The sequence below is a fragment of the Equus quagga genome, chromosome 11 (assembly GCF_021613505.1).
Source record: "Equus quagga isolate Etosha38 chromosome 11, UCLA_HA_Equagga_1.0, whole genome shotgun sequence".
Taxonomy (NCBI): Eukaryota; Metazoa; Chordata; class Mammalia; order Perissodactyla; family Equidae; genus Equus; species Equus quagga.
Window position 1 is genome coordinate 83,546,052 of NC_060277.1, and position 22,713 is coordinate 83,568,764.

Below are 22,713 nucleotides of genomic sequence, written 5' to 3' on the forward strand. Positions count from 1 at the left end.
CAGACTGCACCAAACTTAACCACTATGCCATGGGGCTGGCCCCTGCTTTAGATTTCTTGAGTGTCAGTCTCTGTCACATCCAATGATTGTTTTGGTTTCTCTTCCCTTTTTAACTACCCAAGGGGCTCAGAACCCCAACAATCCCTTCCTTTCACTACCTTCTACTTTGTGTGTAGATGGAAGGGACTGAAATTGGGAGCAGGGGAGGTAGCAGGCACATTGATAAAGAGGAAAGCACCAAAAAATAAAAAATTTTAAAAGTCTGATAATAAAGGCACTTCCATGGGTAAAGGTCACTTTAGGACGCTCTCTCTCCAGTAATGCTCACTGTCTTACTGGAAATTTTGGCTTATAATTTAACTGTAATTTTTATTAGAAACTCTGTATGAGTTGCACTCTACAAGAAGCAGGTGTTCTCTGTTGATACATTGATCAGTGAAGAAAAGAGGACCAAATAAGAAAAGCCAGCATTTGTGGACGTTAAGTTACAGATCAAGGTTTAGATGGGTAAAGCAGTAGTGAATGTTTTTAAGCTTTGAGATCATGCGACTGGATTGCCTTAAGTTCCATCAGTTGATGATTGTGATGGAACTACAATGAAGAATAAAAGGTTATTAAAGAAGTGCAGTGTTATTTATTAAAGACCATCTGTATATTCAGCACTGTTGTAGGTGCTGCATAGGAGACATGGAAGAGGAACTAAGAATCTTCCTGGGTGTATATTCCACATTAAATAGTAGAGAATTACATGTTAAAGTCTAATATTTGTTACTCAATTATATATTGTCTTGGGTCAGAAATTCTGAAAAGAGGTCAGGGTAGACACTGGTGTGGTCAGGAAGGCTTTATAACCTAGAAAGGAATTGTGGAGCACCATGAAAGATAATTAGGATTTTGTTAGGCAGATGGGAATAGGATATTTGTGCATGAGAAAAAGAATGTTATAAGAGCAGCTATATTTAGGGGACAGCAAGGAAATCATTTCAACCAGATTTCAAGGGCGATTGTTGGGGCATTGTAGGAAATAAGGCTGTATTAATGTCCTCAAGGAGGACTTAAAAGATAGAATAGTTCAGCTGTCAGTCTGTCAGAAATAGTCAAGTGGGGAAGGAAAACCAGTTTTTATATAGCTGACCAATATATTTTCTCAAGGAAAAAATGGATACTGTGGTCATCTTTTTCTTTCCTTTGTTCATTAAGTGATAACGAGGTCTCTGGTCTGAAGATTTACGGATCAGTATTTTTCAGGTTACTGGGCTAGAGGTGGTTTGAGGCTAGCTTCTCCATATTCTGTGAAGATTTACTGACACCATCATGAGATTCTTCTAGTCATAAAGACCATAGTAGAGGAGGTATAGAGACAAAAAAAACTATGGGAATATAAAGCTGTGCCTTATTTGCAGGCACAGATTGGTAACATCAGTACGATTGTGGATAACCTTTGAACAAGTAAGCATAAGGTGGAGATGTTAATAGTTAAGAGTGGTGGAATTAGCTGGCTTAGCAGTTGCTATGGCTTTGTATATATATGTAGAGAATGCAAAAAAATTTTTGAGGAGCTATTTCAACTAAATTACAAGGATTTTCCAGCAAATGTTTGTAAATATTTATCCATTCAATGAGTATCTGAATGCCACCTATGTTCCAGGCATGTGCCAGGTGCAAGTAGTGAGCACAATAGAGAGTTCTTGTTTCCTCAAATTATGATTTAGTGAGAAAGACAGATGATTGAAGCAGTAATAAAATAAAATGTGATGACTGGTAACAGAGGAAGTATATGCATCCTGCTTAATGCTGCCCCATAGCACTAATTTGTTATAATGTTATTTGTGCCTGAAGAATTTTCCCTGAAAAATCTACATTTGTAGGAGTATATCACAGTACCCCAGAATTGGCAGACATTTTTAATGCTCTGAATGTGATCATTTTCTCTCAGCATGTGAGAGCTAGGACAGAACATATTGTACCCTCTTGGTTAGTGAGCATCAGTGACCTATACTCTTCAGCCCATAAGCGTTCTGCCTTATTATTCTGAGTTAAACGTGTCATCTTCTGGCATTTATTTTGTGTTTTGGTGAACCCTTTTGACCCTTAATGGCTGGTCAAAATATGACAGTGATAGTCTGGCCTTACAGCAAAAACAACGGTAACAACAACAAAGGAAATATATCAAAGAGGATGTTAAGGACATAGTGGAAGAAACAATATGAAGATCAGCAGGCATCTGGGGATTGGTTAAAGTCTTTAGACATTATGAAGGATGTTATAAATTTGGTGGGAGAATTGACCAACACTTGTGTGATTGGAAGGTGCATGAAATTACCGTCAAAAACATGTCGTAACTTGACCAAATTTCAAGACTATCCTGAGGAGACTTCCTTGGAGCTCTGATTAGGTTTCTGGTTCCAGGAAGGCTTCCCAGGTGCTAATTGCATTGGTCCTGCTAATTGGGGTTTGTGTATATTGAGTACTGGGAGAGCATATAATGGGGAAAAGTTAGAGCAGACCTCCAAAGGTGTGTGACTTCTAATCTGTTATCTGAAGGAATAGTGAGAATTAACCAGGCAAAAGGGTCTGGGAATGAGGAATATGAATCTTCTAAGAAAAGGTAATAACGGCCTAGGAATATGGTAGGGGTGCTTGACAATTGGATAGTAGCTACATAGTTAACAGCAGAGCAAACCACATCTACTTACTGTGAAAAAGATGTGAGCTATTTAACTATACATACTTAACCATAAAATAAAGAATAATGTGTTTTTAATTCTATACTATATTGTCACTGGCAAACCAGTAATTTCTTTAGGCACTGTAACAGTGTAAAAATGCTATAGATGTATCTTATATCTTATTTTGGTAATAGCAAATTTTCATGAATTGAACTTTAGAAAATATATCTGAAGATGTGGTAAAATGGCTTGCAGTTTATCTTTTTGGTAAACTTATAATTTTATTTATTAAGTATATAACACTCTATTACAACATTATGTATGATAGTGTCTTTATCATAAATGTTTTACTGACTGACTTTTGAGGTGTTTTAATGACAGTACTGCAGACTATTTACATGATACAAGGGTATTTAGCAGCAAAATGGACTATCCCTTTGCCTATCTCCTGTGGTTGTAGCTTGGTTGTCTTTCGAGAAAACTGTGAAACTAATGTTGCCTGAGCTAGTCTTGCCTTGCCAAGAAACTGTTAATGTGCTCATCCATCCTACTTGCCCCTTATGTGATTATGTGTTCTTAGCCTATAAAATTGTATAGGTTTATTTACTAGTAAATAGTCTCAAAATATTTATGGTCTGTCAATATTCCTCATAATTTGTTTTGAAGAAGGAAATTTGGAGATTTATTGTAGTGGCTTTTGCTTTGCTGTTTCTTTTGATTTTTTAAACCTGTTTATATCTGTTTCATATTTCAGATTCCCAGCCTAAGCACCAATTTCTTTCTTTTCCTATTTCCATGAGTACTTTTAAAATGTCTCTTATGCTTATTTTAATGCTTAATCATACATTGCCTTTTTTTTTAAAAAAAAGGCATTTTTTAAAGTATTTGTTGTCTCCAATTTAATTGCGAACTTGTCTGCTTTTGGTGGTTTTATGACTTTATTTGATTTAATGTTATGCTTAATAAGGATTTTAAAATACTTCTTAGGGACTTAGTTTAATAAAGTTTTCAAGATATTACTGAGGTTCTTAACTTTGTTTTTTAACTAAATGAAATTTTAAACTTATATAAGCCAAATAATTTCTTTTGCGTTTTGCTTCTTTTTAGTGAATTAGTACCATCTTATGATTCAGCTACTTTTGTTTTAGAGAATTTCAGGTAAGTTTTTGACAACTCTGTTTTTTTGTGTACATATATATATATATATACAAGTAAGAGCTGGGAAGGTATCATTCCTGGGTAGGATACAGACCTAATGATCTGTGTCAGTCGGTGTGTAGTCTTAGAAGAAAGAAGTTTCCCACTGGAAGCATAGAGGTCATTCATCTGGATTGTGTTTTATCTTCCGGACAGATTGCTTCTCTAGTCTGGGGAAAAGGAACCATGTTTTTAAAGAAGAGAGTCCACTTAGCCTTTGCTAGGGTGGGGTGAATGGAATGACAGAGATCGTCCAGGACTTCAAATAAGTAACATAAATAAAGTAGTTGGTTTTGATTTTGCCTGTTGCTATTTCACAACAGTTTTGATCTTAGGATTTGGTTTGTTTTCTTTTACTGTAGCACATTGCGTCAGAGAGCAGATCCTGTTTACAGCCCACCTCTTCAAGTTTCAGGACTTTGTTGGAGGTTAAAAGTTTACCCAGTAAGTTTTGCATATTTTTAGTAAATTTTGAAACCAATATCTTTCTTTAAAGGTTCTGTAGTACACTAGTTCACTTTTTTAGTGAAGTAAGGAATTAATGACAACTGTATGTTTCTTTATAAGATATGTTACTAAATCTATGAAAGAAACAAGTTAAATATGAACAGTATGAACCCTGACATTTTACTGAATCTTATTTATCATATGTAGGAACATATTTATCTTACAAGAAATGTTTAAAATTCTTATTTTAAAAATCATTTTTTAAGTAAAAATAAAATACAGATACAGAAAGCCGTCAAAAATACATGTATACTGATTGCATACTCATGGTGCATTTTAGCATGTTCCTTTGATCTATGTATTTTCTGCAAATTGGCAGCTGAATCCAGTGGCATAATGAGATGTAGTCAATTCCTATGGCAAGAATATAAGCAATAGTGTGTTCTTTTATCATATCATGTCTTGTTGCATCTTCTTTTGTGATATTGGCAGCTATTGATGCTCATTGCCTACATCTGTTAATTCATTGGGAGTTGCAGAATAGTGACATTCTCATTTTATTGTTTTGTTTTCATTTGTTGGTTAGAATTCTTTTATAGAAAGGTGTTTCCCTTTATCTATTATTTGGTTACCCAGTATTACAGTTTATGTAGAAGAAGCAGGATTCTTTTCTGTTATTTACCACTTTTCCTTATTATTATTTGAAAGTGATTAATTAGGTTTTTAAAAATATCGTTATGAACTCAAGGATTTGTACGTATTTAATCTCTTCAAGTTGGCTTCTGTGTCATTTTGCTCTGACCCTAATAGTCCCTAGTAATAACCAAAGTAGTTAGCTTTCTTGTTCTCTTCTATGGCAAGATATTCTGGGTTTATCTTGTACATTTCCTACTCTGTACCTGGAATTGGCTATTTTATCGAAAGAGACCTGATGCCTTTTAGTGGGGAAATTGTATTTGAAAACCTAACTGGGGGGCCGGCTCAGTGGCGCACTGGTTAAGTTTGCATGTTCCGCTTTGACGGCCTGGGGTTCGTCGGTTCAGCTCCCGGGTGTGGATCTACGCACTGCTTGTGAAGCCATGCTGTGGCAGGCGTCCCACATATAAAGCAGAGGAAGATGGGCACAGATGTAGCTCAAGGCCACTCTTCCTCAGCAAAAAGAGGAAGATTGTTGGCAGATGTAGCTCAGGGCTAATCTTCCTCAAAAAAAAAAAATTAATTTTTTTTAAAAAACCTAACTGGGTGCTGGGGATGCTCATTTCTACCAGGTTGGTCACTGTTTCTAGCCTCCTTATTGAAAAGAGCTAGGAAATGAGTAGTAAAGATATGTGGGTGTTCGGTTTGTGGGGGGTAATCTGTATTTAGTTATTTAAGGATTTATTTAAGAGAAACTTTAGTTTTTAGAGCAGTTTTAGGTTAATAGCAAAATTGAGTGGAAAGTACAGGGAGTTCCATTCATCCCCTGAACCCAGACATGCACAGCCTTCCCCACTATCAACATACCCTGCACCAGAAAGGTACATTTGTTGCAATTGATGAACTTACATTGACACATTATCACCCAAAGTCCTAGTTTACATTAGAGTTCATTCTTGTTGTTACACGTTTTATAGATTTTTGTTTGTTTGTTTTTAGGCCAAAGACAATAGTTTGAGAAAAACTTGGTAAGAGTATAGATAAAATTGAAGTGGATAAACTCCAGGGATCTCAATAGAGAGAAAATATTTATGAACACTTTAAAATTACTGTATAATTGTAGAATATCAGGGATTTTTTGACACGTTTTTATATATATATTTAAAGATAAAACAGCTCATGAGTTAATACATTTACAGTTCAAATTCAGAACTATAGATTATTTTTAACTTTAATCTCTTTATATTATACTTGTATCTCCTTCCACTCCACGAATCCTACTCCTTAAGTCATAGGAAATTATTGACTATCTCACAATCACTCATTTGCTTTATTTCACCTCACAAACACAAAAATCTCAGAATAAGAAATCTAATTCTACTATCAATTTGATTACTGAGACCTATTTAAAAATTTTTTGCATATACTCTCCACATTGCCCTCCTCTGTCATATCTAGACAGCAGTTCAAATGTCCAAAGCTTGTCCTCTAGTAGATTCTACTGGAAGGGCTAATGGGAGCAATATTCCCTGAGTTTTTGTATGTTTAAAACAGCTGTGTCCTTTATACTCTAAAGGCAGTGTTGTTGGATATAAAATCCTTGGCTCATGTTTTCTTTCATGAAGTGTCTTAAATGTTCAATTCCATTTTCTTTAGGTAAAGTCTGATTATAAACTAATCCTTAAAATTTGCTGACATTGTCTAGATACTCAAATAATCATCATCTTTTTAAGTCCAAGAATTTACTACTTATATGTCTTGGTTTTTCTGGGTCACTATTCTCAGTTGTATGCTGGGCTCTTTCAATATGTAGTTTTAGATCTTTTTTCCTTCTTCAAGAAGACATTTCCTAAATTATAGCGTTAAATATTTGTTTTGTTCTTTCTTTGGTTTTCTTTCTGAGGACTTGTATTATCTGCATTTTGAATCTCCTTTGTTTTCAGTATCTATCACATTCTCTCTCATCTTTTTAACTTTCCTTTTTTATTTAAAAAATTTTCCTTTGTTCACTTATTTTCTTTATGATATAAACTATTGTGCTTGCTATTGTGTTCCTTTTAGTTCAGTTTTTATTTCTTAAATAACTTTTTCTTTTATTTCTGATTCTTTCTTTAGTGTCAACGCCTGATTTCTGAGTTTTCCTTATGTGATTTGTGTTATTCTTTCATGTCACTTTTTCTTTTGTCTTTCTGAAGGTTGTCATTTTCTTTTTTTTTTTTTTAAGGATTGGCACCTGGGCTAACAACTGTTGCCAATCTTTTTTTTTTTTTTGCTTTATTTCCCAAACCACCCCTGGTACATAGTTGTATATCTTAGTTGCAGGTCCTTCTAGTTGTGGGACTTGGGATGCCACCTCAGCGTGGCCTGACGAGCCATGCCATGTCCGCGCCCAGGATCCGAACCCTGGGCTGCCGCAGCATAGCGCGTGAACTTAACCACTCGGCCACAGAGCCGGCCCCAGTTGTCATTTTCTTAACTGTCTTTTAGGTTGTTTTGAAATAGGTTACGATTTTAATCTGTTCTTTGAGTATGTTCTTCTAGAGTGCTTTTGTTGTTTGTAGGGATGTTATTTAGCTCTTTATTCTCCTTTTTCATTTTGATATATAACACATAACATAAAATTTAGCATCTTAACCATTTCTGAGTGTACATTTAGTAGTGTTAAGTATATTCACATTGTTCTGCAACCAATCTCCAAAACTTTTTTAATTTGCAAAACTGAAGCTCTCTGCCCGTTAAACAGTAACTCCTCATTTCTCCCTCATCTCAGCCCCTGGCAACCACCATTCTGCTTTCTGTTTCTGTCAATTTGACTACTCTAGATACCTCATGTGTATAGAATCATGTGGTATTTGTGTTTTTGTGACTGGCTTCTTTCATTTAGCATAATGTCCTCAAAGTTCATCCACCTTGTAGCATGTGTCAGAATTTCCTTCCTTTTTAAGCCTGACTAATATTCCATTGTATGTATACACCACATTTTGTTTATTCATTCATCTGTCAGTGGACACTTGGTTTGCTTCTACCTCTTGGCTATAGTGAATAGTGCTGCTGTGAACATGGGTGTGCACATATCTCTTTGAAATCCTGCTTTGGATTCCTTTGGATATATACCCAGAACTGGTATTGCTGGATCATATGGTAATTCTGTTTTTATTTTTATTTGTTTTCTGATGAAGATTTGCTCTGAGCTAACAGCTGTTGCCAGTCTTCCTCTCTTTTGCTTGAGGAAGATTCACCCTGAGTTAACATCTGTGCCACTCTTCTTCTATTTTGTATGTGGGTCACCGCCACAGCATGGTGTAGCCATGGTCACAGCCAACAAATGGTGTAGGTCCATGCCTGGGAACCACACCCGGGCCGCCTAAGCAGAGCATGCTGAAAATAACCACTAGGCCATGGGGCTGGCCCCTGTTTTTAATTTTTTGAGGAACCTCCATAGTGTTTTTCACATTGGCTGCAGCAGTTTTACATTCCCATCAACAGTGCACAAGGGTTCCAATTTCTCCATATCTTTGTCAATACTTGTTTTCTGTTTCTTTGATTGTAGCCATCCTTATGAGTGTTAGGTAATATTCATTGCAGTTTTGAATTGCACTTCCCTAGTGATTAGTGATTTTCAGCATCTTTTCATATGCTTTTTTGGCTATTTGTGTATCCCATTTAAAGAAATGGGCATTCAAGTCATTTTCCCATTTTTCAATTGGGTTGTTTGTTGAGTTGTAGGAGTTCTTTATATGTTCTGGATATTAACCCCTTATTAGATACATGATTTACACATATTTTCTCCCATTCTGTTTCTCCCTTTTTACTTTGTTGATTGTGTCCTTTGATGCACAGAAGTTTTAAATTTTGATATAGTCCAATTTGTCTGTTTTTGCTTTTGGATTGATATCAAGGAAATGTTTGCCAAATGCAATATCCTGAAGCTTTCCCCCTGTTTTCTTCTAAGAGTTTTATGGTTTTAGGACTTAGGTTTAGATCTTTGATCCATTTTGAGTCAATTTTTATATATGATGTAGGGCTCCAGCTTCATTCTTTTGCATGTGGGTCTCCAGTGTGATATGGCAATCAAAAATATGCCATACTTTTTGATAGATTTCTGGCGCTGGCCCTCTCCTCTACCTTTAACTGGGCATTCTCTGCCCTTCATCTCTTATTTTTTCTGTACTGTTTATCTTTTGCTTTACTCTTAGCAGTTTCTTTGCAGTCCTTGGACCTGTCCTGAAAGGCCCTATATAATTCATTTTTAAGAGTTTAGAGTGACTAGACTGCATTTAGTTCTCAGATGTTTTTATATTAGGCCTCTTTGTACTCAGTTGGTATTACATTGAGCAACTCTTTCCAGTTTTAGCTGTAGTATTTAGCTCACAATACTTTTCGGTGACTAACTCTTGGCCATTTTGTGATTTTCCTGTTTTCTGGTCCATTAGATGCCCCATTGCATCCCCTTTTTTTCTACCTCACAGATATTGATATCATGCAGGTCTTTGTGGTTGTAATTGCTATGTTGTTACTTGCTTGTATTTTGGGGATTGTAGAGGCAACCTGTCATCTAATTTTGTTGTTTCTGAGCTTATAGGTTTTGCTGTCCAGTTATTTTTTGTTTCGTTTTATGTTTGGATTTGGGAAGTTGCAAAAACTATGCTACCATTGCTGCAATCTTTCCAGAAACCTCTGCCTGTTGAAAAATCTGAAAAGCCGATATTTTGTTAGAGGTTTGGCTGGCATATAAATAAGAGTAACAGATTTTGTTCCTTTAAAATTGTGATAATTAAATCCAAAAAAGGTTTCTACTATTGTTATCTGATGAAGATCCAGAGTGGAAAATGTTCATTTCCTTTTATTTATTAATTAATTAGTTTCATTCCAGGGAAATTGTTCTAGGAACATAATTCAAAAGAAGAAAAAAACCCAGCTATTGTAACAAGGGTGTTGATTGATTTCTAAAATCAATGTAATTTGTGATATTATTTTCAATAAAATTCACTAATTTTGGCAAGTTTTGACAAGCATATGCAGTTGTTTAATTATTACCGCAGTCATGATTTGTATTAACCCCAAAAGTTTTCTAATTCCCTTTTTCAGCTAGTCCCTTCTTTCTAGGCCCCTGTGCAACCACTGATTTGCTTTTGTCCCTATAGTTTTGCTTTTCTAGAATTTCATATAATGGAATCGTACAATATGTGATCTTTTGTATCTGACTTTTTTCACTTAACTGATGATTCATTTATTCATTAGTATTTATTGAATGATTACCATGTCAAATCCTGAAAGCTGTCTTAGGATCTTTTGGAGCAAAGTAGCCTAGAAATGTTCTTGTACCCCTCTGTAGTCATATCCCAATAGACGCTGGGGATGAATAATAGGATCTCTGCCCTCCGCCCTCACAGTCTGGTTTGGGGAACAGATGCTTATATATACAGTTAGAACAAATGTAATCCTTTAAAAAAGTAGACATGAACAAAATACTGGAGAAATACAGAAGAGAATAATTCTCTTTGTAAAAATCTCTGTAATAGAAATTTAGACAACTTCTCAATCTCCAGACAGAATCTCATATGGAATCCTAACATGTAAAACATAGAAATTGTATTTACTTACTTTTAACATCGTGTTACCTTTTTCTATTTTACTCTTTTTTGGTCTTAAATATTATTTTTTTGTCTCATTCCTAGTGAAAGTGAGTATTTTTTTGGTGTTTTCTTTGGGGTTTTCATTTTTCTTGAAGACTGACTTTCAAGAGTTCTGTTATGTTAAAACTTTTAACTCTTTTCACAGTTGTTCATGTCTTCCTTCACTTGTGTGCCTTAACATTTTCCTGGCGTTTTTTGTGTGTACAAAAGTTTTAAGTTGTTATAGACTCAAATCTCTTGGTCTTTTTATTATTTCTCTTACTGTTTTTAGGCTTAGAAGTACTTTCCAATCCAAATATCAGGTATTAATCTGCATTTTTTTTGTTTTTTTTTTTAATTCATTGTGGCTTAAATTTTTACATTTAAATTGATCTGGAGTTTGTATTTGAATAACATATTTTTCTTTTTTAAGGATGGGAATGGAGTTGTTCGTGGTTACTACTTATCAGTGTTTCTGGAACTCTCGGCTGGCCTGCCTGAAACTTCCAAGTAAGATATGCAATTAAATAACAAACTAGTGTGTGTTGACACATATTCGTTTTGGCATTTTTTATTAACTACTTTTGTTAATTACTAAGAAGTGTACTAGTATGGAATCCCTGGCAGAGTATGATGGCATAGGCTGGCAGGTCTCATCTGTATGGCCTAAGAACTCTTTATACTCTTAAAATTTATTTTTTTGCTGAGGAAGATTCACCATGAGCTAACATCTGTTCCCAATTTTCCTCTTTTTGCTTGAGGAAGATTCACCCTGTGCTGACATCTGTGCCAGTCTTCCTCTATTTTGTACGTGGATTGCCACCACAGCATGGCTGCTGATGAGTGGTGTCGGTCCACGCCTGGGAACCAAACCCAGGCCACCGAAGCGGAGCATGGCAAACTTAACCACTATGCCACGGGTCTGGCCCCCCAAGGAGTTTTTCTTTATGTGGGTTATATCTCTTGATATTTTCTGAATTAGAAATTAAAACAGAAAAATATTTTAAATTTATTAATTTCACTTTAAAGTAATAGTAGAGGTATTACATATTAATATAAGTAGCGTTTTCTTGAAAAATAACTTTTTCTATAAGTAATATTTGGTGAGAAAACTTTCATTTTGTGTTTTTGGAACTCTCTTACTATATGCCTTAAAAAAGGCAACTGGATTCTCACATCTGGTGCTATATTCAGTTTGTTGCAGTAAGTTGTTTTGGTTGAATTATATGTATAAAATCTGGCCTCACAGATTTTGAATATCATATGTAGTTGGGAAAAGTCTTTTTAATGAGATAGGATTCACATACCATAAAATTCACCTTATAAATAAGAGTACAACTCAGTAGATTTTAGTATACTAAAATATATATTCCCTGAGTTTCTACCACCATCACCAGTATCTAATTTCAGAACATTTTTATTACTCTGAAAAGAAACTCCATACCTATTAGCAGTCATTTCCTATTCCCCTTTCCCCTAGCCCCTGGCAACCACTAATCTACTTTTTGTTAAGGAGGAACACTTTAAGAAGCAGTTTTAGATAGCTCTGAATCTTCTTTGATATTACACTAAAACTGAACAAGTGGTTGTTTGTTAAAGGTAATTTACATTTATATAATGTGGAATCTGGAACTGTATCACTGAATTTTATTTTACTCTATTACATTAAAATCTGTTACTTTGAAATAAGATATCTCTTCCAGCTATAATGGTGTAATGGGGGTAACCCCTTCTGCAACAACAACAACAAAAAAAATGGAAACAACGTTTTCTAGACATTGGACATGAGGCAACAAATGACAGCAACTCCAGAGAGAGAAGAAGCAGAGAAGTGAACTCTATAATTGCCCCATCTTACAGCCTTGAGCATTTTCAAGCTATAACACAGGGCGGGGGAACTGAGATAGAGTCTGACAGACTCCTTGAGTTGAGGAGACAACGCTGAGTGTCCCGGAAGACAACACAACTAGAGTGTTTTGGACAGAATACCAGGGAGGAGAGAGCTGCACAGACAGAGAACTCCAGACATCTGTAGAGTGTTCCCTTCAAGTATTCAGCAGAGTACTGATCAGGCCGTGTGTGTGAGGAAACTTCCTGAAGTTGGGAAAATAACCATCTGAAAGGATTAGAGGGAGTGGTGCCTGTTGCTCATACAGGGCTAGGAACTGTGTCTGTTACCACTACAGTGGAGAAATTTATAATTCATGGGGCACTGGGTAGAGCACTGAGGAAATTTTTGCTTGGTAGTGGGAACGGTTAGTCCTAGATGGAACACTGCTCCAGACCCAGCTAACAAATAAAAGCAAGACCTGAAAGGATCAAATTGTGTCTAATAACTTAACTGCATTCCCGAGCAAAGCTCAAGAAAATTTATAAGATCTCAAAAATATCCAGCACCCTGCAAAGTAAAATTTACAATGGCTGGTGTTTGAGCAAAAATTAATTGACATGCAAAGAGGCAGGAAAACATAACAAATAGAATATTCAATCAATCAAAATCGAGCAAGATCTGTTTTTCTTTATGTGGGTTATATCAATATTTTCTGAATTAGAAATCAGAAAAATTTTATTAATTCACTTAATAAACCTATGTATATTAACACACATTTTAATGAATAATCAACTTTTCTAAGGCAAAATAATATTTGATGGGAAAACTTGTATTGTTTTGCAATTTTGGAAATTTCTGTATGGCTTAAAAAAGACAGCTGGATTTGTATGTGAGAATTAGGAGAGAAGGACATTTAAAACTGTTAATAACCTTCATATTTGTTCAAAAATTAAGTAGAGATATGGAAGATATAAAAGATTCAAACTGAACTTGAAAATGAACTGTATTTGAGATGAAAAATACACTGGATGGCATGAATGACAGACTAGATATTGCAAAAGAAAGGATTAATGAACTTGAAGACGTAACAGTAGTAACTATTAAAAATGAAACATAAAAAAACTAAATTCTAAAACAGTAAAACAACTTGAGGCAGCTTAATATAGAGATAACTGGAATCCTCAAAGGAGAGGATGGGAAGAAAAAACAAAGAAATAATGGTGAGATCTTTTCAAACTTGATGAAAATTTTAAACCCACAGATCCAGGAACTTCATTGAGGTACAAGCACATGAAACATGAAGAAAACACCAAAGCACATCATAATTGCGCAAAACTAGTGATAAAAAGAAAATCTTAGGGGCCAGCCCTGTGGCTGAGCGGTTAAGTTCACGTACTCTGTTTTGGCGGCCCAGGGTTTCGCCAGTTCGAATTCTGGGTGTGGACATGGCACCGCTTGTCAGGCCATGCTGAGACGGTGTCCCACATGCCACAACTAGAGGGACCCACAACTAAAAATTCACAACTATGTGCCAGGGGGTTTTGGGGGAGAAAAAGGAAAAAAATAAAATCTTTGAGGGGAAAAAAAAAAAAATCTTAAATTGTCAGTCCATGTAGAGGCACAAGGATAAAGATGAAATCAGATTTCTCACTGGAAACAATATATGTGAAATGATAATAGAGCAACATCTTAAAAGGACTGAAAGAAAAAAATATCAACCTAGAATTCTGTACCCAGCAAAAATGTCTTTTAAAAAATAAAGGTGAAATAAAGACATTTTCAGACGTATTTTCAGACCTGAAGTATAAGAAATTTTAAAACATTTCTTTCAGATGGAAGGAAAATAATACCAGTTGGACATCTGAATCTAAACAAAAGAATGAAGAGCACCAGAAATGGAAGCTGCATGGATAAATAAAACAGTTTTGCCTATTATTAGAATAAGTTTAAATGAAAATTGACTTTTTAAATGAAATTAATAACGTGCTTTGGAGTTTATGACATATGTAGAAGTAAAATACATGACAGCAAAAGCATCAAGACCAAAAGAGGAGAGCATGGAAGTCGAGTAAAATTTGGACACTGGATGAAGTGGTGTAATAAGAAAGTTGGACTGCAATAAGTTAAAGATACACACTATTATATTAGTTTCTTTTGCCTGCTGTAACAAATTAACCACAAACCTGGTGGTTTAAAACAGTGGAAATTTTTTCCTTTCATAGTTCTGGAGGCCAGAAATTGAAAAACTATTGTTAGGCCCAAATCAGGAGTTCAGCAGGGTTATTCTACTGGCTCTCAAGCACTAGGTGAGAATACATTCCTTCCCTCTTTCAGCTTCTCGTTGCTGCTGGCATTCCTTGGCTTGTGTCCACATCACTCTTATCTCTGCCTTCAAACACATTATCTTGTCTTTTTATGTCTCTGCCAAATCTTCCTCTGCTTTCCTCTTATAACAACACTGATGATTACTTAGGGTCCACATGGATAATCTAGGATAGTCCCCTCATCTCAAGATCCTTAATCAGAGTTGTATACTCCCCTTTTGTGCCATAAAAGGTAACATTTGCGGTTTTCAGGGATTAGAATGTGGATATCTGGGAGGTGGGGGGCTGACATTGTTCACCCTATCACAACTATCAACTAAAGACAGTGCTAAAATGACAAAGATATATAGCTAGTAGTGCAAGAAAGGAGATAAAATGGAATTATAAACAAATACTTAATCTTAACGGAGGCAGGAAAAGGTAATAGGTAACAGAACAGATGGGATAGATACCAAGATGTGTTAATGTGAATGGTCTAAACATCCCAGTTAAAAGGCAGAAATTGTCAGATTGGCTAAAAAACCAAGTTCAAGTGTATGCTGCTCACTAGGAACACCCTGTAAATATAAAGATATACTAGTTCTAGTCACAAGCAAGTTGGAATTGCTATTTTAATGAACACTGCTCCAGACCCAGCTAACAAATAAAAGCAAGACCTGAAAGGATCAAATTGTGTCTAATAACTTAACTGCATTTCAAAGCAGAGACTATTACCAGAGATGAAGTTTATTTCATAGTGATAAAAGGATCAATTAATGAAAAGGACATAGAATGATTCTAAACATTTATGTTTATGCCTCTGATAACAGGTCTTCAAAATACATGAAGCAAAAACTGGTAGAAGGAGAAATAGACAAAAACTCTTCTCTCAGTTGATATAATAATCAGAAAATCAACAATACTATCAACCAAGCTAACCTGATTGACATTTATAGAACAATCCAACAATAGCAGAATACAAGTTATTCTGAAGAGCACACAGAATATTTACCAAGATAGAACATATTCTGGGACACAAAACATGCCCTAATAAGTTCAAAAGGATTCAACTCATTCAAAGTATATCTCTTACCATAATGGAATTAATTTAGATATTAATAACAGATATTTTGAAAATCTGAAGTATGTGAAAGTTAAGTAACAAACTTCTGAATAACCCCTGGATCAAAGAGGAAATCATAAAGGGTTTTTAGAAAGTGTTTTGAACTGAATGAAAATGAAAACACAACATATTAGAATTTGTAGTATGCTGTTAAAGCAGTAGGTATGGGGAAATTTATAGTACTACATATTTATATAAATGAAAAGTAGAAAGGTCTCAATGATCTCAATGTCTACTTTAATAAACTGGAAAAAAAAGAACAAGTTAAATGGAAAATAAGCAGAAGAAAGGACATAATAGTGATCAAAGCAGAATGCAATGAAATAAAAACCAGAAAAGCAATAGAGAAAATCATAGAAATCAAAAGACCAACAAAACTTGATTTTAATCACTATGTGGTTATAAGAATTATAATAAAGCTACAGAGTTAGCATAAGGATAGACAAATTGATCATGGAAAATACTAGAGAGTCCAGAAATAAACCCACATTCATAGGACAACTACTTTTTGACAAAGATGCAAACACTGCTGTGGAGAGAGTATAATCTTTTCAACAAATTGTACTTGAACATTTGTGAAAAAATAAACTTAGATCCATGCTTCACACTTTATACATATATTAACTGAAAATTCATCAGACTAGATTTAAATCCTAAAACCATAAAGCTTACAGGAGACAATCTGTGACTTTGGGTTGGGCAGTGATATTTTAGTTACACTGCAGAAGCACAATCCATAAAATAACATATTTATAAATTAGACTTAATGAAAATTATGAAGTTGTCTTCTTCAAATTACATTGACTTGTATCCAGAATATATAAAGTACTCTCAAAACTCAACAATAACAAGTAAACAATCTCCTTCCCTACTTTGGCAAAATGTTGATCAGACACCTCACTAAGGAAGATAGATGGCAAAATAACCTATGTAAGATGTTTAATAACATTAGTCATTAGGGAAATAGAAATTTATCAACGATACGATACCGCTATATCCTGAGTGGCTAAGATTAAAAATATACCAAGTGTTGGCAAGAATTGGAGAAATTTGAAGTCTCATATGTTCCTAGTGGGATTGTAAAATAATACAAACACTTTCGTAAGCCATTTGATAGCTTGTTAAAAAGTTAAACATAGGGGGCTGGCCCCGTGGCCAAGTGGTTAAGTTCGGGCACTCCGCTGCAGGCTGCCCAGTGTTTCGTTGGTTCGAGTCCTGGGCGCGGACATGGCACTGCTCATCAGACCACGCTGAGGCAGCATCCCACATGCCACAACTAGAAGGACCCACAATGAAGAATATACAACTATGTACTGGGAGAAAAAAGGAAAAAAAGTAAAATCTTTAAAAAAAAAAAAAGTTAAACATAGGCTTACTGTATAACTCAGGTAAACCACTCCTAGGTATTTACCCAAGAGGAAAGGAACTAAATGTCCTTACAAAGACTTTTATACAAATGTTTATAGCAGCTTTACAGGAGTACCTCGGATATGCTGCAGGTTCTGTTCTGTTCCAGACCACTGCAGTAAAGTGAATATTGCAGTAAAGTGAGTTGCACGAAGTTTTTGGTTTCCCAGTGGATTTATACTATACTGTGGTCTAAGTGTGCAGTAGCATTATGTGTGAAACAATGTATATACCTTAATTAAAAAATAGTTTATTACTAAAAAATGCTAACCATCATATGAGTCTTCAGTGAGTCATAATCTTTTTGCTGATGGAGGTTCTTCTACAAAATGCAGTGCCTGTGAAGCACAGTAAAAGCAAGTATGGCTGTATTTGTAATAGCCAAGTAGAATCAGCCCTAATTTCTATCAACAGATGAATGGATAAACAAATTTTGGTATGACCATACAGTGGAATACCACTCAGCAATAAAAAGTAATGAACTGTTGATATATACAACAACATTAATGACTTCTAAATTAACTTAGTGAGAGAAACCAGACAAAAAGAAGATGCATATATGATTCCACTTATATAAAACTGTAGAAAAATGCAAACTAATCTATAGTGACAGAATGCAGATGTGTGGTTGCTGGGAGGTGGGGGGACAAGCAGGGCTGGGTTTGGGTGGAGGGAGAAAGTAGGAAAGAGAGATTTACAAAAGGTAGAGGAAATAGGGAGATGATGGATATGTTGAGTATCTTGATTTTGGTAATGGTGATGGTTTCATGGGTGTATACAGAGGTCAAAACTTAACAAATTATACACTTCAAATAGGTCCAGCTTTATTTCCATTATACTTCATTAAAGCTGTCTACTCAAAAACCAAGCAACAAAAACTATTTTTCTGTTGTGTACTTTGAATGGATCTTTTACTCATGCATGATTTTGTAATGTGCACTGATCATTTGGAAAATAATGGTTTACTAATAAACATGCAGTTCACACATTTCATTATGAAATGTCAAATAATCACATTCATTGCTATCACCATTTTTATGAGGAAAGTCTTAAAAGTGTTGGAAAGCTTTTAAGCTCAGGTATTACATAGAAATTTTTCAGAATTATGATTTTTTATGTGAACGCTTATGTTTTATCATCAACAACAGTGTGACATTTCTTTTCCTTGGTTCTTTTGGTCCAGAAACTGTCTGCCAGATATCCACAATTGAATAACTCTTGTTTGTCAGTTGTTCTTTCAACTTGATGTTTCACCAAAAAAGTTAGCAATGAGCTTGCAATTCAGTCAAGGTGATTTCCCCAAGACAGCCATTGCATGTCACTATGCAGCACGAGTACTTAATGCGTATTTCCCGTTTTGTGACACCAAGAGTTGAGGTGTAATAACATTTATCACTTTTAGTACTTCATCAAAGACATTCTTGAGACACACTGCCTTTTTCCCCCCACATCTGAAAGCATTAGGCAATGAATAATTTAATGACTACTGGTATATTTAAACTACCATTGCTTTTACACCATTAGTGCAAATGTCAACACAGTGAAAAAGGCAAATAATGTTTAGTCTTATTAGGAAAATTGTTTTGGCTTTTTGGATCTCTGAAAGGATCATAGGAACTGAGCCCCAGGGACACACAGTCTAAATTTTAACAACCTCTGGCATAAACTAACCTTAATGCATAATATTCTTGCCATCACTGGTGAGTCATACCATGAATAAAGCTAGTAATGTGGAAAAGTTTCTGGCCTTTGAATTCTAAGTATGATTTAGTTGTAGCTCTGCTCCAGATCTCCTGTGTGATCTGAAACAGTGTTATAACAGCTAACATCTACTGAGTTTATACTTTGTACCAGGCACTATGCTTTCCATAACGCCCTTTGCTTTACCAACACCCTGTGACTTGTAGGTTCTATTATCACTCTCATTTCACAGACAGAAATACAATGGTTTAGGTAAGTTTTTCACTCAAGTTCAGCATTGTTTAAACAGCAATCTGTTTAACACAAATTTTTCAGTCTCTATTCTTTGTTCTTAACCACCAACCTCTGTTTGATTTCCTGATGCCAGCCCTTGTGATTGGAAGGTGGTTAAGCTTGGGCAGAATTATGAGAAGTTCAGTGATTATAGGATTTTGTTCATGTTCCTGTTGCTACCATTAATCTTGGTCCTCGCCTTTTCTCTTGGTTAATCTGTTTGCTGATCTACCTGTTTCTTGCCTTGTGAAAATTCTCCTTCCTCTTTTACTGATATGTAGATTTTGTGATAATTTCTTTTGCCTTTGATACTGGTTTCATCTTGGTGCTTAAAGTTCACATTGTCTTAGAAATAGTAATAGCATCAGTGATAATAAAATATTATCATTCAGGATACTAAGGTTCAAAAAGATTAGAGTTTGTCTATTTGTAAAAAAAAAAAAAGAATTTCTATGTTTGTCAGATATCTAAATACCTTAATGAAGCTGTTCTATTCTCATAAAAACAAACATCTTATCTATTAATTCTCTTAACACTTCACTAAGCCTAGAGAAGAGTTCTGAATGCTTTTTCATTAAATATTGAAATGTCATTCAATTATGGAATTCAGAGTTTAACAGTGAAGTAGTTTAATTGCCAAAATATGGAAGAAAAAGTTAAATCATTGTATCATTATCTAGTAGCTTTTAGTCTCACTTGGGACCCTGCAGAAATATTTTAATTTCTTTATGCTTAAAAATTTATACAAAGGTGTATGACAGCCTGCACATATGTGTAGGCTGTCAGAAGAAATTTGTACATGAGTAACATCCTGGAATTGACTCTTTTACAGTGTTTCCTGAGTGCCTTTTGTTTTAGAGATGGGAATTTGAGTTGCTTAAGGAAAGAGTTGAAGTTTTTCTGAGGGAGTAATTATAATGAGACTAAAATTTTTAAGTTAACAGTTATTAAATTTATTCTCACTTTCAGTTTGACAGAAGAAAAGTTGTGGGTTTTTCCCCCCCTGAGGAAGATTGGCCCTGAGCTTACATCTGTGCCAGTCTTCCTCTATTTTATATGTGGTTCACCACCACAGCGTGGGTAAATGAGTGGTATAGGTCCACACCCGGGATCCAAGTTCATGAACCTGGGCTGCCAAAGCACAGCTCCCTGAACTTAACCACTAGGCCACAGGGCTGGCCCAGAAGAAAAGAATTTAAATTGAAATATTCAAATTTAAGGTTTTAGTTTTATCTAAGATTAGGATTGAGTACTATGTAAATAATTTAACTTGGATTAATTGCCATATTTATTAGAAACATCTGTATCTGTTGTGATTTTAAAGAACTAATGTAGATAAAAGAATGATTATTACATGGTTTTCTGTACAAAGGAACTGCTTTTTCAAAAACTGTTTTATATTGATTTTAAACTTTTACCTGTCTTGATCCTGGATGTATTTGGCCATCTGCATTAATGTTTTTCTGCCCAGATTTTCAGTATTCTTAATTATTTCTCTCGGAGTTTTGACTTTCTCACTAATTTTTAAAATAGAAGTAAAAAGTTTATTTTTCTGAGGTGAAATTCACATAATATGTAATTAACCATTTTTAAATATACAATTCAGTGGAACTTAGTGCATTTACAGTGTTGCACAACCACCACCTCTCTCTCATTTCAGAATATTTTCCTCTGTCAAGAACACCCCATACCCATTAAGTAAACACTCCCCATCCTTCCTTCTCTCATTCCTAAGCACCTGCTACTCTGCTTTCTCTCTCTCTGTATTTATTTGCATGTTCTGGATATTTCATATAAAAGGCCATATGATATGGGACCTTTTGTGTTTGTTTGGCTTATGTTCCCTTAGTAAGTGTTTTCAAGGTTCACCCATGTTGAAGCATACGTCAGAACTTCATTCCTTTATATAATATCCCAGTTTGGGTATAGACTTCAATTTGTTAATCCATTCATCTGTTGATGGACGTTTGGATTGTTTCCACCTTTTGGCTTTTATGAATAATTCTGCTGTAAATATTCATGTACAAGTTTCTATATGGACATATGTTTTCATTACTTTTGAATATATACTTAGTTTGGAATTACTGGATTATATGGTAATTCTATGTTTAATGTTTTGGGGAACTGCCAGACTGTTTTCCACATTGGCTTCACCATTCTGTCTTTCTACCTGCAATGTGCGAGAGTTCATATTTCTCCACATCCTCACCAATACTTAATTATTTTCCATTTTTAAGTATATTTTGTAGCTATCCTAGTGTGTATGAAGTGATGTCTCATTGTGGTTTGGAGTTGCATTTCCTTAATAACTGGTGAAGTTGAACACTTTTCTTGTGCTTATTGGCCATTTATATATCTTCTTTAGAGAAATGTCTATTTAAGTCCATTGCCTCTTTTTAAATTAGGTTGTCTTTTTGTTGTCTAGTTGTAAGAATTCCTTATATATTTTGTATACTAAACCATTGTGAGATAGATGGTTCGACAATAGTTTCTCCCATTCTGTAGGTTTTTTTCACTTTCTTGGTAACGTCCTTTGGTACTCAAAAGTTTAAAATTTTTATGAAGTCCAAGTTATCTGTTTTTTCTTTTGTTGCTCATATGTTGGAGTCAAATCTACAAATCCATTGCCATGTTTGAATTTATGACGTTTCACTCCTGTGTTTTCTTCTAAGAGTTTTACTCCTTACATTTTGATCCATTTTGAGTTAGTTTTTGTATATGAAGCTAGACAGGGATACAACTTCATTCTTTTGCATGTGGCTGTCCAATTTTCTCAGTACCGTTTATTGAAGAGATTTTTCTTTCCCTATGGAATGATCTTGGGACCCTTGTCAAAAATTAATTGTGCATAGATATTTAGTTTTATTTTTGGACATTTAATAGCACCCTTTGTGCTACAGAGGTGACCTGATTACTTGCCTAAAGTTCTAGGCAGACAAAATATCACAGCTTTTGTATTGGTTGGTTCTTTGTACCATCAGTCCAGATAACATACTGTGAGAGATACTAATGTAAAAATCATTTGACAGTGCTTAAAGAAATATATCTCATATTTGTAGGTAAAGAGCTATAATTTTTTCTTTTGCCTTTGACAGCAGAAATAGCGGGTCGAGCTATGGTGTTTTTGTTTTAAATTATCTCCATCAAAAAAGAGAAGCTTTATGCCTATCATTGAGTGTTCCTTCTGATTATCTTCATTTCTTCCCTTTTCTTTCTTCTTGTAATAACAGTGCTTTCTTAGTAAAAATGAGTTTGAAGACTCGAAAGTTTTCTTCTGTATATGATAGAGAAATCTGAATATATTGATTTTCCCAATGCATACTTATTTTATGTTTTTTTATTTTTAGAAATTTTTATAGGCTTGAATTTCTGAACACAGTTAATGTGTTATAACTTGAATTGGAAAAATAGAGTATTTCAAAATTTAGAATAGTGTAGTGGTAAGCCTCAAAGGAAATGGCAGAATCTTCATATGTGAGGAAATATAGGTAATGAATATATGGAAAAATAT

General features: G+C 34.8%; 1 protein-coding gene across 15 annotated transcripts in view; it reads left to right on the plus strand.

Annotated features, from left to right (window-relative positions):
* TRIM37 (tripartite motif containing 37) overlaps positions 1–22,713 on the plus strand; it is a 142,863-nt gene that overhangs the window by 32,527 nt on the left and 87,623 nt on the right. For all 15 annotated transcript variants that reach the window (XR_006890582.1, XR_006890581.1, XR_006890583.1 and 12 more), the window contains exons 10-12: positions 3,777–3,827; positions 4,229–4,310; positions 10,998–11,074. Coding sequence is in view for 11 of the 15 variants with exons in the window: in XM_046675245.1 (XP_046531201.1) it covers positions 3,777–3,827; positions 4,229–4,310; positions 10,998–11,074 (210 nt within the window). In the remaining 4 variants the exon portion in view is untranslated. The remainder of the gene's footprint in view (positions 1–3,776; positions 3,828–4,228; positions 4,311–10,997; positions 11,075–22,713) is intronic.